This window comes from Uloborus diversus, chromosome 3 (genome assembly GCF_026930045.1).
Source record: "Uloborus diversus isolate 005 chromosome 3, Udiv.v.3.1, whole genome shotgun sequence".
Lineage (NCBI taxonomy): Eukaryota > Metazoa > Arthropoda > Arachnida > Araneae > Uloboridae > Uloborus > Uloborus diversus.
Genome location: NC_072733.1, coordinates 18866234 through 18882544, shown reverse-complemented (window position 1 = coordinate 18882544; position 16311 = coordinate 18866234). Strand labels below are relative to the sequence as shown.

The 16311-nt window shown below is 34.1% G+C and overlaps 1 protein-coding gene across 1 annotated transcript in view; it reads right to left on the bottom strand.

The window, feature by feature from the left end:
• LOC129218250 (thrombospondin type-1 domain-containing protein 1-like) overlaps positions 1-16311 on the bottom strand; it is a 37613-nt gene continuing 21302 nt past the window's right edge. The window contains exons 4-8 of the mRNA XM_054852473.1: positions 15535-15837; positions 14320-14698; positions 11589-11756; positions 9020-9391; positions 1-650 (exon numbers count right to left, since the gene is read on the bottom strand). Of these exons, the coding sequence (XP_054708448.1) occupies positions 1-650; positions 9020-9391; positions 11589-11756; positions 14320-14698; positions 15535-15837 (1872 nt within the window). The remainder of the gene's footprint in view (positions 651-9019; positions 9392-11588; positions 11757-14319; positions 14699-15534; positions 15838-16311) is intronic.

The window sequence follows — 16311 nt, the reverse complement described above, 5'->3', positions numbered from 1 at the left end:
TTATGAATGCTCTGGGGATGGAGTAAAATGTTGCAATGGATAATCTATTTGCTCTTCTGCACCATGAGGAGGCAGAGGTATAAAAGGAGGCCAACCCATCAGTACTGGATCTGGGCAAAAGAAGGATCCAGGTTCCTGATGACAGCCGTAATCATAATAATCATATTCAAAACCATCTTCTGAACCAGTCATAGAAATTTCTGATACAGATGCAGCTAGTGGGGCCGTACTTTCTCGCTGCACATTCTTGTTGACAAGCCGACCACGACGTCTGATGGGTGATGAGGTGTCACAAGGTTCCAGCTTTGGCGGAAGTTTATCCCACTTAAGCTTGGGTTTTGGTGTGTAGGACGAAGGTGAACGGAAAATAAAACTTTTATAAAGATAATCTTCGGGACTTTTGGCGGACGGAGATTTGATTGATAAATCTGATGTGGACGTTAACAAATCGGGACAATCTGTTTCTTGGGCGGGTTCTTTGGTAACTTTCAGCTTACATTGACGATATAAATATACAAATGCCAGGCATATAATCGTGACTCCTAGGACGGAAGCCAGCATGATGATGGTCACGTGGACGGCTGATAATCGAGGAGATAGACTTTCATCCAAGTTTTGACCAATCATAGCAAGACTTGCTCTCGGTATTTCTAAAAAATAAAACAAGAGAAAATTCCGTAAAGAAAAAATATTTTTTTGCTTTAAATTACTAGAATAAAAATACAGCCCAAACACATTGTGACCTAAAAATTACCAAACTTTTTAGTGTTAGAATAAAGTAAGCGTATTGATGGATATGTTTTAAAGCTAATAATTTTTCAAAATAGGATCCACATAACTCAATACAATACTTTGAACGGTCAACCAATTTATCCATAGACTGTTTAAATTCGATTTTATGAATTTTCTTTAGCACCTGTGTGACGACTGCTCGAATGACTGGAACATCATCTCAAAATGCTCCGTACATTGCAGTTTTCAGTTTCGAGAACGGAACGGAAATTAGTCACATGGTGATATATCAGACGAATACGGAGGGTAATCTGGGAACAGAAAGTAGCTGCACTGTGATAGATCAGGCGAACATGGGTCATAAGGTGGGTAATCGAAGACACAAATCTATCTATATTTTCTATTCCCGAAACTGAAGATGTCTATGGATAAATTGGCTTACCGTTCAAAACGTTGCACAGTGTTTCGATTAGTACGAGCTAGGTGGACAAAAGTCATGTTCAAAATTCTTAATTTTGATATTGGGATAATGCAAACAATAAACCAAAACATGATACTTACTTATTTGTTTATGTCTAACTCCCTTCCGTCACGTGAGTAATAAGGTTCAAAAGTACGTATCCGTTCGTAATTGAACAAATCAGTTGAGTTCCAGACATCATTTCATCATACAAAACTAAAGTGTTCCTAATTTCATATGATTTTATTGTTCGAGATGGATATTTTTTGTACTATTAAGTGCTTTTTTAATTAATCTGATAGGTAAACAATATTGAAAAATTTTTTAAAGATGAGCGACGGATTTTTTGCTTGTTTCAAAACTTTCAAGTGATGGTTATGACTTGTACCTAGTGATGTGGATCGGGTAAATACCCAGCGGGTAGGTAAATATTTTTTGGGTATTTACCCGGGTATTTACCCAAGGCCTGGGTAAATACCCCAAAACTGGGTATTTAATAAAAAATGCAAAAAAGCGAATGAGAATTTTTTTTTTAAATCTAAATATGAAATAATTGGTAAAACTGATATATACATATGTATTACACAGTTTATAATAATTTTTATTGGAAGACTTGATGAAATCATGAAAGAAACATATCGTGAACCAAAGAACCTTTCTTTTCAATGTCATAATTGGAGAAGTATAAGCAATTCATAATGAACTTCGGGATTTCAAAATCACAATCTACGTTAGTCATATCCAAAATGAAAAAAAAAGGAAGCATGAGGGATGTTTGGAAGAATAAACTGAGAAGTTTTTAAGAAACTATGGTGTTATTTATTTTATTGGTATTTAAGTGATATCATGGAAAATATAGAAAGTTTTCACATTAATAAACAAAAAAAAAAAAAAGCAAAATTTTCTTTTCTGTTGCCTTGCTCATTTACATTTGCTCCCCTGTAGGGTGGGAAGGTAAATATTTTTTTGGGTATTTATCCGAAGGCAGGGTAAATCCCCTAGTAATTGCGCATTTTGCAAAAAGATTTTAGGTAGTATTAACAGGTGACTTATCTTTTTAAACATAAACCCTAAAATAAAAGATTAAAAATTTTAAATGAATTTTAAATGTTTATGTATATTATGTGTGTGTGTGTGTATATATATGTGTGTGTGATACAGAATACACCTGAACAATTGAACTAAGTTTGGAGGAAATTTCTGCATAAGATATAGGTAAATTGTAATAATAAATTGAGCGACATTTCGTAACATTTTGATGTCATGCAGGGACATATTACTGGGTTATAAAAGACTAGGACCTTAAAAAATAGATGTTTGCTTTTTTTTGTAACCAGTTAAGTTTTTTTCTTTTTGTAGAATGGCTTTTTATATCTGAAATTTGGCTATCAACATTGATTAGGCATATCCAACACATTTAATGTGAATATCATATTAGACTGCAAAGCTGTTTCACACAATAATTCTTTAAATATGTGATCAAAATACAATTTTTGGGCAAAAATTTATTGTTTTGTATATGGTTGGTTGTATATATACATAATGGAATACATACAGAAAAGTATTTTAGATGAATATAAATTTTTGAAATAAATACCCGGGTATTTACCCCGAAAAATAAATACCCGGGTATTTTACTTCACTACTTGTACCCATTTGTACCCGGGCTAAATTTTCTGTATATAGTAGCTACAGCTTTCCCATTAATAATAAGACGCATTATAGTCCGCACACTCGAGTACAACATATTTTTGTTACCCAAAGCTTTGGATGCTTTAATAATTCTTCAAAGAAATCCCTACTCGAAAGAAAGTATTCTAGAGAAAAAAAAGTTGTACTAGAGTGTGCTGACTATAATACGCCTTATTAATAACGGGAAAAGTGCAGCTATTACATACAGAAAATTTGGCCCGGGTACAATCGGCTAAAATTAGTGATGTGCCGGATCGTTAAAAAAGTAGATATACGGATCCGGATCATTAGTGTCAAGATCCGCGGATACGGATACGGATCTAAATTTTATTTTTACTCAATTCGACTATCCAAGTGTAAAATTTGTTACGGAAGGTATTCCCGTCAGAATAATGGCAGTTTCTTCAAAAAATGTCAACTGCGGCAAAAAATATAATCAAGACTATGATTTACTCTTTAAAGAAATTTCTGGAATTAAAGAAAAACCGTCGAAATACAGAGCCGGGAACACCTTTACAAACAGTAAATAGAGAATTTAGTCTCGCTTTTTTTAAAGGATGCCGAGAAAAAAGAATGAAGAATAACAGAAACACCAAATCAATAACAAAAACTAATATTAAATTAAAAAACAAAACATGTCTCAGAGAGCCGGCCTCATATTAAGATGAATTTCGCGGGCAAGAACACACATTTGTTAACAAATATGAACTGACAGCAGGTAAAAGTTTTAAATCATTGAGCTTTTTTTCCTTATCTTCCGACTATGAAATCTCTACCAATCACGCGTAAAGGCTTAAAATTGCATTTAAAATTTACGTAACAAGATTATAGCTCCTTCTGTATATAAGTTGGAAGTTTCAAATAAATATCAAACGCAGAAAACTTCGTTCTTTCAATTAGGGCCAACATTTTCAACGTACGAATTAATTTTTACTACCATAATTGTGAAAAACGTTAAATCGGTTTTAAATTAATATCTCCGGTAATTAAAGTTCTACAAAAACGAGGCCATGCTAAGAACACTTTCGATCAAGTCACCTTTTGAACGAAAAATTAACTATCAAAATCGGTTCATCTGTTTAGGAGATGACCATTGTTTCTGGGAGGATGTACACCCCGGAGACACGTATGCCTAAGAAAATCTTGGACTTGGCTGAGGTTGGAAAAGTTTTGTTAGTGGAAACTTTAAAAAATTATGAGAATATTTGTTTTAAACGAGCTGATGTGTGCATCACATGACTTCCTTCCACTCCAATTTAATGTAATTTCCACATTACTGGCAATTTTAGTATGATTCAATTGTTTACTCTCTAAATATCACCAACAATGGTCAAATCGAAACCAAATGTTTAAAAAAAAATTCGCCAAATTTGTCGCCAAGTTGGCGACCAAAATACTATTGATATATCGCCAAGTGTCTGACAAATTATATCACTACTTGAGTTTGCATCGGAATTAACAATGATTACCCCCACCCCCAAAAAAAGGGGCGAAAGACCCTCTTAGAAACATCCAAATGAAACCAAAAGAGAAGGTGCATAACTAGACCCCACTAAGAGTATACGTACAAAATTTTAACTTTCTAGGACACACCGTTTTTGAGTTATGCGAGATACATACGCACATACGGACGTCACGAGAAAATTTGTTGTAATTAACTCGTGGGTCGTCAAAATGGATATTTCAGGTGTCTGTACGTTTCTAGGCATATATCCACGTGTGGTCGGGTCGGAAAAAAAATCAACATTCATTCGTGGGTAAGAAAAATGAAAAGTAAGGCCGATTTTTGAGGGAAAATTTTTCCTCGAATACAATACTTCCTTTTTTTGTAAAAGGAAGTAAAAATCACACCTGCACGGCTGCGACAAATTGTATATCTGAACGATCGTTTCCATTCTAGGAAAAGTTTTTAAAAACTCAGACAGCCCAGCCAAAGGAATGATTTGTTAATCCACCAATTTTGCATACGACGTCAGACGTCATTAACACGCTGAGTGTGGACAACGTAATCCAGAATTAAGCTCACACTCAAACTTTGCTAAAACGTTTCATAGCATTAACTAATACAGTCAACCCTCGTTTATCGCGGTTAATTCGTTCCAGACTTGACCGCGATAACTGAATTTCCGTGAAGTAGAATTCTGTATTTATAAACCGAATATTTTCCTTATTAGAGCACATAAAACTTACTTACGACTATTTAAATAGGTTTTTAAGGTAGAGCACCCTAGACAGAACAGCACCCTTAGCCACCATTAAATTTGTAGTATTCAATATATTGCACAAAATAACACACTAAACTAAAAAGATATCACGTTGTTAATTATTGAGAAATAAACTATACACACACTTGTAGTTCTTACACACTACTACTAATCTATGAAAAAAGCTCAACCTGTTTGATGATGAATTAATTGTCAGTTAGTGATCGTATATACCCCCGTTTTTCCTCAACATTCATCCTCATTAAAGGGATTACGTATACAACTTTAAAAGCTAGTACATTGTTGAACACCATCTGCACTCTACAGATGTATTTATCTCTTAGTAATAATACAGTAATTCATACTTTTCAGTTAGTGCTTAACGGTTAAAATCAGATAGCGATTCCCTTCATTTTCTTCGGAGATTTTATACCTCCACTCCCTCAACTAGTACAACTACAGCCTCTCAAAAGAGCTCACCTTACTTAAAAGACATACAATATATGTAGTTGTCATAGAAACTATATCTTTCCATGTAAAGGTATTGAGTCAATTCATAGAAAGATATCCGGGAAAAGTTGAATATTCTTAAAATGCAACCATATAGACATAAGCTTTTTTAAAATCATTAATGGTATTATTTTCATCAGCAGAGAGATGGAAGTGTAAAGATTCTATGTTGACAATATCACGTAAACGTGATTTCAATTCAATTAAATAGTGGTGTCTGTATTCAAGAAATGCATTAAGTGGAACATTAAACCTATAGGAGATTTTTCTTTAAAAATACTCAAGTTCAAAAGCAAGCTTATTATATGCTTTCAAAAAATTAATACGAAAATTAGGCCCAAACTAAAAAGTTCAATGAGTTTTTTGTTTTGTAAAAAATTTTAATCACCGATCAGAATATGACCAAGATCAGAACTGTAGAAGGTGGAACTAGAGAAATTAGCACAGTTGCAATCAAAGTCTAAATAATTATTAAAGTTTTTAGCTACTTCTTGATAGTTACAAAACAAACATATAAAACAAAAAACTCATTAAACTTTTTAGTATGTCTTTACAGTTGTTGATAAAGCCAGTTCTAATTATTCTATCTGCTGCAAAAAATTATATGCTAATATTTTGAAAAATGAACTGGAAAAAACCACCACTTATAAATCCTCCAAACTTAATGAATTTTCTATCATCAAAAAATTCGTTGCTGCTTACAAATTTTTTAAATTGCCACGCCCTGATTCTGTTAACTTACCTTACTTATATGCAATTCCAAAATTTCATAAAACACCTGTTGGGTTTCGTTTTATATGTTCTGCTATCAACACCATTGGAAAAAATCCGAGAGTAAAACTTGAACAATTTCTCAAAAAAATTCTGGAACAACTTAAACTTCAACAAAAGAATTGGTTTTGGATTGTTAATAACAGTGTAGAAGTGATCAATGTACTGAATATGCTTGAAATAAATTACTTGGAAACCTTTGATTTTGAAAACCTTTTCACCAATATCCCACCCAATGAACTTTTTTTCCTCTGTTTCAGAGCACTTTAATTCGGTTAAGGACTCCCTTGATTTTAATCATTCTTTCTTATTATGAGAGGAAATTTTCAATTGAAAATCCTTCTCTGCACCTCTTTGTTGTAGATACATCGATGACCTGCTGTGTATAAATTTTCCGATTTTTTCTGAACTTAGCAAAACTATATATCATCATTCATTAACGCTCAAAAAGAATAGTTTTACTCAAAATAACTTAAATTTCCTGGATATTAACATACAAATTGATTCAAATTGTTACACTACAATCTATGATAAAAGGCGCGAATTTAATTTCACAGTTAACAGCTTACAAGATTTTTCATCCTGCTGAAGTAAAAAGGTTTTTATTGGCATCATTGTTTCACAAGCTATCAGAATAAAAAGAATTTGCAATACCATTTCCGCTTTTAACCAAGAAATTTCTGTACTCAAAAATATACTTTTTAATAATAAACTTCCCTAAAAATCTGGTTGAAAACATTTGCTTCAGTATAGCCTTCGATGAACATTTCGCTTCTATTGAAACCGTTAAACTGTGTAAATGTGTGATACAACCGTGACAAACCATTTTTTTGGATCGCTGGTGTGGATGGTTTTTGCACGTTGGAAACGGACGACTGGCGTGTTTTTGGATTATTCTCTTCGGACATGGACTTATTTTTTTAGATTTTACGTTGATAACTGGAATGAATTTTGTCAAGTTGAATATCGGATTGGCTTTGATATAAATGGATCTCAAGGTAAGATAATTTTAGTTATTGGCAGGTAGTGTCCCGTGGATGGCTAATTATTCGGAACTTGTTTTCGTAAATAATCGAGACGAAACCCCCTGCTTTTATTTTTAGGTTTAAGCTCTTGTTTATTGTTTATAGTTTAACATGTGGTGCGTTTTGCCCTATGTTATTCCATATTGCATATACTGGAGCTTAGACACTCTCTTTTAGTTCATAGTTAAATTTTTTGGTCTTTTGACCATATTTATTGAATCCTCCACGACTGATGAGCTCTGGATTCATAGTTTCCTATTAAATAGCTGCTTGCAATTTTCCCTTTTCTCATCCTTATTTTTTCTATACCTGTAAATTGTTTAATATTTGGTATTTGGCTTGCATATTTTTTATATTTACTTGGCTTTTTAGTTTTGCTTCGTTGCGCATCTATGGGCTTTTCAATATTTTTCACTTTTATTATAATTATATATATATATATATATATATATATATATATATATATATATATATATATATATATATATATATATATATATGTGTGTGTGTGTGTGTGTGTGTGTCTTTGTCTGTTATTTATACAAATCCACAGTTTAAATGAGATTTTCGCCAAATTTAGGCAGAGGTTCTTTGATGCTCCAGAATTGACATATAAGTTTTCCCCCTGGTTTCACCCCCCCCCCCCGGAGGTTTTGACTGGGAAATCAGTGTGAAACAATGTTTACGCCAATTTATTACAATTGCAAAATTTTTGAAATAAAAAAAAACCTTTTTTTTCTTTCATTTAAACTTTATTGTTGAACATTCGTCACTTGACGCAACTTTCATTTTCGAAGTAAACCGTGCAACGCAGCAAGTAAATAAATAAAAATCGCTGGATCAAAAATGTCAAAAAAGAACTAAAGAAAGAAAATAAAAAAAGAATATAAATGGGTTGTAAGCAACTTTTTTTCTGACCAAGAACTCATGTACTGAACTGTGAAGTTTCTATAAAATTAATGCTTCTTTATTTGCTTACGCTGGAAGTGGTGGGGCAAAACTATTTAGAGCACAGGGGCACATAGTACCTGAAATACGGGCATGTATACAGGGTGTCCCAGAGTGCCTTGTGCAAATTTGGATGAGAGGTAGAGAACATAGTGGCAAGCAAGAATTATATCAGAAGAAATAAACGCAGTGTTTACGAACTACATGCACACGAAGCCAGAAACAAATGGATGTGAAACAGGTTACAATTTGATTGCACAAAGACGATTTCACACAACGTTTCAAATTTTTAAGCAAGGCTTAAAGTAGTTGTTAAAATTTGCGGCCTGCAGCTATATTACATACTCATCATATATAATCATATCGGCTGCTGTGTTGTCTCAACGATAACGTAGCAGCCATCGCAATGCCAAGATATTCACACAAGCTTCCATTGATTGCTGAGTTGACGCTGCGACACGTATATGATAGCTACAGGTCGAGGTCGCAAATTTTAACAACGGCTTTAAACCTTCCTTGAAAACTAAAATGATGTGTGAAATCGTCTACTTCTGGTTTCGTGTGCATGTGAAGCTCGTTTACACTGCGTTTCCGGAAATTCACACACTACGAATTTACAGGTACTCGCTTCGACGCGAGTTCTGGAGGGTTAAAAAGAAGTGTTGAAGAATTCTTACCTGTCCGTGTAAATAAGCACGTGATTTCCACCTCTCGAAGGGTTGTGTTTGAGGCATGAATTTCCAATCGAATAACCCCTGTTAACGAATGTACGGGTTGATGATTGGAGGAGGGATCTAACATGGCAAGAACAGGCCCCAATGATGATTTACCATCTCGGACAGTAAGCCAATAGTTTTCTGTAGAAGGGAAGACTAGTTTCTGGACTTCAACAAGAACTTGACCCAACGGCCAAGCTTGAGCGATGAGATTTATCTCAGTGTCACAAGAAGAAAACAATATCTTGATGAGCATTTTATCTGTTATATTTTTTTCACATGAACAGGAGCATTTCCAAATTGCAGGTTCCTCCGTAGTGGTTTGCACGGCAGCTAAAATTAAAATGAAAAGTTATTTGCACATGAGCCAAAGAAGTATTGAGTTTTAGATATGATGGATAACAGAATGTTCATTTACGAGTTCAGGTTTGTAATTTAATAATTAAGGTGAAGTATTTGTGGTGATAAAGAGAACGGCTTTTTTTTAATGCTATAAAAGCAGTATTTGATGAGTCTTTTAAAATTTACCAGAGTTCAAAAATGTAAATGGATCATTCGCGTCGGGACCGTCCTGAGACATAATCGCGTCTCGGGGGGAGAACTGTTAAGCACCCCCCGCCCCCAAAAAAAGTTTATAACTTCAATACGCAGAAGAGAAACATTTTCGATTTTCGCTATAACAATATTTTACACTCATATACAAGGTGTGTTAGAAAATCAATGAAACTGACAGCAACACGAGCGATCTGGTAACGCCGACTTGTTCTGTTTATCTAGACTGGTATGTTTATCCCTTCTAGGTACGCAGCAGGGTGGATCGATATTTTCCCCTCAGAACGCTTTAGTGAGGAAAAGTTGCCAATTCTAATAAGAAAAATAACTGCACAAAAAAAAATTAAATCGGTTTACTCCGTCCGTTCGCACATTGCACTAAAATTCTACAAAAAAATCACGCATCTTTTGTAATTTTTTCTATTAGTAATTTTTCAGAAAATAAGCTCCATTACATTTTTATGCCTTTTTTAAGGTTTAAGTTACCCAAATAAACTAAATTATGATCAATAACTTTTATTTTCTCTTTTCGCGTATCATTTTAGAAAAACATAAATTATGTTAACTTTTGCTGTTTTCACTGTCAACCTCTTCGCTCGTTTTGAGAGAACAGAAGAACCCATAAGTCACCACGAAGTGGTGGTTGCATCTTGTGTTTCCCCCACACTCTACCCAACCCACCATCTTATTGTTGGGTGATTTATTTCCATTATATCTAAAACTATTTACAAAACATTTCCATACAATAGGATTCTTTAGCTTACTATGTTAAACGGGAAAGCAAGCGGTTTTTAGCCAACACTGAGTAGCAAACACGCTCCTAAACTAATAGGAGTGTTTGAAAACTCAAGAACACGAACACAGTTTTATTCAGGACGAAATATTTTGCAAAGAACCAGCTGGTGACACTAACTCAATGTTGATAAAAATTGCAGATACGACTTCTGTGCTTAGCCTGGCAGAACACGCATTTGCCTAACACCACCTGGAGTTTTATCAATGAGCCGATGCACTCCAGCAGGTTCTGACCGATAGGGGGGGGGGGGATTTAAGCACATGCTTTACCATATCAACGGGTCATATTTCCATACAATTATCAGCTAGTCAACTCATTTCGCCTCACTTTACCTACAGGGTATCTGAAAAGTCTTTGACACTTTTTTAAAAATCCATAGAAAGGGAACAAATTGCCGTATGAATATGCGGTTTGCGCCATAATATTTCACAGGTTTAAGAATTTTTTATGACATTGTAAAAAATGAAAAAGAAAAACAAGAAAAAAAAAAGGTGTAAGTACAATTATAAGTAATCGCTGTAGTGCCATTCCACGGAAAACGTTCTTTTTGTCCTGCACGTAACGCCTAATATATTTCATAAAAAATAATACTTTAAAGTGATAGTGAAAAAAAATTTTTTTTTGCTTAACAAATTACAAATTTATGTGTGATTTCTTAAGCAAAAAATTTCGTCAATACCCTTTAAAATTTTTACTTTTCAATTAAATATATGAACCGTCATGTGAGCTGATAATCATTTTATTAAACAGAAAGCAATACATTTTATTACAAGACCTGAATGTGTGCACCGTAGGTTCCTCGAACCAAATCTAAACGGTACTCAAGTTCATCCTATGTCCCCAAACGGTACTCGCATTAAACTCTTGTAATTTAGGTATTGCTTTCTGTTTAATAAACTAATTAAACTCCTCACATGACGTTTGTTTTTCTTACCGTGAAGATACAGCGATTGCCTATAATTACTTTTTTTTTTCAATGGTGTCATAAAACGTTTTTGGACTTGTGAAGTATTATGGCGCAAATCACATATTCATGAGACTATTCGTTGTTTTTCTACGATTTTTTAAAATGTCTTTTCAGACACCCTGTATTTTTAGATTTTCCGAGCAGTGCATATAAGCACCATAAAAAGTTTATTGAAACCAAGTCAAAATGCAAAAGATTTGTAAATAGTATCGTACCTGGACACGGTTTTTCGTTACACTTCTGCGATTGGACAGCTCTTCCAGTACATTTTGAACCATTGTGTGAGGTGATGCACAACCTGAAACGATTCTGAGTTCCGGAACCACACGTTGAAGAGCATTCACTCCAAGCGCCCCATTCACTCCATTTCTCGAAGACACTATCTGAAATATGTTCATAGCATTTATATCAAGAAATAAGAATCTAAACACATTTTTTTTATTAAAGTGAAAATTTTTTTAATTGAAAGTATGAAGTTGTGATTTAACTTTTTTTTTTTTACATTTGCCACTCACGTGCACTTCAGCCCCTTGCCCATAGCATATATTTGAGAAAAATGTGCCAAAAATGGAAAAGAAAAAGATCTTTAACGTTGTTCATTTGCGCCAAAATGTTAGAAATAAATTATTTTATCGTAGAACCTGCGAAAGAATAGAGTTTCAAGATATGTCTTTTTTGATCAAAACGTTGAGACATGAGACTTATGAATTATCCTTGGAAAATATGGAGCAATAAAATCTTTTGATTTCATTGTTTATTTGTAGGTACCCACCTCTTTAATCGGCTTTTGGCTTCATATGTTGCCTTTCAATGCCTTGTTGTGCACATCTATTAGTCTCTTTCGTAACGGTGTGAGTCTAATTTTCATCAAAGAATTATTCAAAATATTGCTTTTCTAGAGTAAATTTCCAAGATTCATATGTTGCATCCACTTGTGTTTGTTAGAATGAGTAACGGTAAAAATATCGAAGAGTGAAACAGAATATGAATAAAGTTGAACACAATTCTGGGTCTTTAATTAATTATACAGATTTCGCTTTCTTATTTCTTTGAATTTTTAAAGTTTATTCTTAACTACAACAGAATAACTCATAAAAAAATAAGGATATCGTAATAATCTAACCAAGGTTTGAAATGAAACATGAAAGCAGAGTCTAAAAACTATTTTCACATGGAATCGGAAAAAACTGCAATTCATGTGTGAATTAGCTGGCAGAGTTGCTCAATTAGCAGCCTTCGGTTTCGGTTGCTCGTGCGAGACTACATGAGGTGGGTTGGTATACACTAGAGGTGGGCAATGTCGTTCTTTTTAATAATCCGTTCATCAGAGGATCGTTCATTCTTTTGATCCGTTCATTTAACTCGTTCATTTGAGCGACTTTGTTCATTTAAAAAAGTTGCAGGGGATCTCTCTGCACGACATACTCACGTACATTCAATATGTTTCATTAGATCAGTTCTAGCCTTTGAAGGAAAGATAACTAAATTTATCTAAAAGTAAGAAAATATGCTTATGAAAAATGAATCGAAAAACTTTATTCAGGTTTAGATGCATTCAGCAATTATAGTTCATTTTGTAAGATATTTCTCAGTTGCCGAATAGTAAGATATATTTGCTATTCCAAAAATCGCAGGTTCCATTTCAGCATGTCAAAAGTTTAAGTTATTTAATTTTTCCAGCTACAGTACTAAAGTGGGCCGAAAAAAATTGAAATTCTGCAGAGTTTTTAGACTTAGTGCGGAAAAATTTGTGACCCCCAACACTAATTGCTGGGCGAAATTTCGTGACTCTGAGTTAATGTCTTCTGCTCTGGCAATAAGAGACTCTAATTTTTGAGATTTTTAGAAAAACAAAATAAAGAGAAAATTTACAAAATATTTTAAATTCCGCTGAACTTTAATCCTTAATGCGGTAATTTTTTAACTTTCTAACACAAACTACTGCGTAAAATTTCAAGTCTGTGAGTTATTTTTTCTGCTCTGGCAAAAAGTCTGAATTTTGAGAATTTTATATAAAATTCCTTAAATACGAGTGACACATTACAAAGTAGCTACATACCTAAGCTACAATACTTAGAATTTTTGATCACATTAACGGCAAAAGACTACCCCTTGAACCAGGTGTTTTCTTTCAGGGTTAGGGTGAAGGGCGCAATGTTCCACTTTACTTTAAAAAAAACTAACGTTTTTACATATAAGTGGACTTGGTTATGTAGTTTTTAATAAAATTTCACCACTAAATTTATCATTCTTGTATATCAAACTAAAATGCTTAGCGTAAATTACTCACGCTGTTATTTTGCTGTCGATCACCGGTTAAAACGGAAAATATTAAAATAAAATAAAACGTTAAAAAACTGAAACCCGACTACGGCAAAAAGCACTAAAATGTAAAAAACAAGGTAGGTGCTGTTTGATCTCATCGTCCTATTGTCGTGCGTTGATAAGAAAAACTAGATGAAAACGCACGACAACGGCATTTGAATTGAATTACTATGTTATTAATGTGAAAGTGACAGAGGATTTCAATAGAATTAATTAAATAGGAATATCTAACCTATCAAATTACTTGTTTTACTCAATAGGACGATGAGATCAAACAGCACCTACCTTGTTTTTTACATTTTAGTGCTTTTTGCCGTAGTCGGGTTTCATTTTTTTAACCTTTTATTTTATATTTCATCATTTAGCGTTTTTGAAACAACCCTCAAAGTCTCTTCCTCCTCGTATTAACTTTGGCATCATTTTCGACTCGATCACGCGGCGAATTTCTTAACAGATTGGTGAGTCGGATGAAATTTCGTCCACGTGATTGGTCGAAAACGACAAAGGGAGATAGATGTTCGACTGTTTACGAGAATCACCCTGGTTTCCTAGTTAGCCTAGCACAAATTTTTCGACCTGTCAAGCATAATTATTTTCATGAAAGAAATTCGACTAACTTACCAGTTTCTGTTAAAGTTGGCAGACAATGAGTCTTCAAATCAAATACTGCTCCGTTGCGAGCAGTACTGACAAAACTGAAGCAATATTCTTGATAATCATCTTGAAAGATGTCACAGGAAAGCTTAGTGGAATGTTTTCCAGTAATGATTCGGCTTTCTCGAATATACTTGAGACTTCCTTTTGGGGCTTTTCCGTAAACTCGAATTCTGTCTTGATCCAAAATGCAACGAGGATATCGATAAATAACCGATAGACTTCCATCACAAGGTTGCACGGAACTTTTGGCTACGCTGACTGAATATCGGCGACTCCAAATCACTTGAATAGGATCGCTAACAGCAACTATTGGAGCATTCGGTAGGCTTGTTCGAACTCTTACCTTAAATAGAAATACCATTTATTAATTCAGGTAAAGTAATTTCAAATGAAATTTAGCTTAAAAATTACTCTTAACTAGAAGATAGGCTCAGTTTCTGTTTGGAATAACGTCATAAACTGGAGCAGTTTCAGAAAAGCTGCTTCATCTTTTGTTCAATTAAAACATTAAAAACGAAAGCTTCAAACAAATTCTTAACTTTCAATAATATCTGGCATCTGGGTTTTAGCGCACTTCAATCCTATTAGTATTAATAGAGTTTTTAAAAAACAAAATGAAGCATAAGTGATATCAGTATCGAACAATCCTGCAAGGCTCAGTTTTTGTTTATTGAGAAAAATATTCCAGAACCGCCACTAAGCATAGTGTATATTAATCTAGTCAGGGAAAGAAAAAACTTACCTTCATAGCCTCGGAAATTTTTGTAGTTGACTTATGACAAAATTCAGAAAAAATTAGACAGATTTTGGTTTTCCCAAAATAGTTCTCTCCCCTCCCCTCCCTCTCATCCAAAAAAGTTATCTTTCAAATAAAAATATTTGCATTAAAATATTATGCTCCGTGCCAAAGATAAAGCTCTTTAAAAAATTTGTCAAAAATCACAATTTACGAATGTCGATCAAATTGCCATCATTGGTGGGTTGCATCTTGGGAGGAGAATTTTTTCGAGAAAAACAAAAATATGAGTGCAACTTACTTCTTTCTAGAATTTTCACATGGTTTAGATTCAAAAATATTTGAGACTATGAAGGTAGGCCCCCTGCCTGGATTAACATGGACTAAACCATAAAATGATTTTTTAATAGAAATTATAAATACTCTTGAAAAATCATACTTACTGTGTAGTTTCCTTCCCTGTCAAAGTATTCACAATCAAGAACGATATCAAACGTAGCATTCCACATCCAGCTGGTGAGTTCCTTGCTAGTTAAAACAGTTGGCTGTTGCCATGTAACCGGAGAAGATCCTTCAAAAATGAGATCAATGAATGCAGTGTAACCTCCACGAGGCTTGCACTGTACGGAATTGACAGACAAAATGACGGACACATTTGAGCTGTACGTTTCCACTACATGAGGGACATGAATGGTTACTTCTGGCCATCGAACATCCATGTTTTTTGTTCTCGCGACGACTTTATCCTACAAAAACAAGAAGAAAAAAAAGGTTCAATTATGTCATTAAAAAAAAATGATTTCTTAAAATGTTTGGTGATTGTAAAGCCTTTCAAATAGATTTTAATGATGACTTCAGATCGGAAGGCAAGCTACAGCGACGACAATCCCGTCAGTCAGATCTTGCGTATGCGTAGTGTGTTGTAGGAAGAAATGATTTAAGCACAGTGCAACCTGGGCCCACACAATTTTACTACTGTTTCTTCGGGTCTGAAGACAACTTAATTAGCGACGGTTTTCTAGCAGAAATGAAGATTTAACATCTACCACAGACGGATTTCAGTTGGTATTGTTGTAGTTGTGTCATATAATCAATACGATAAAAGGGTGTTTGTTATTGAATCTAGAGTAGGAATTCCTTATTAACATATAAGATAATATAAGAAAGAATTATAGGCCAAAGAGAGGAAATAACACCCAGGGATCCAGTGGGAATTGAGC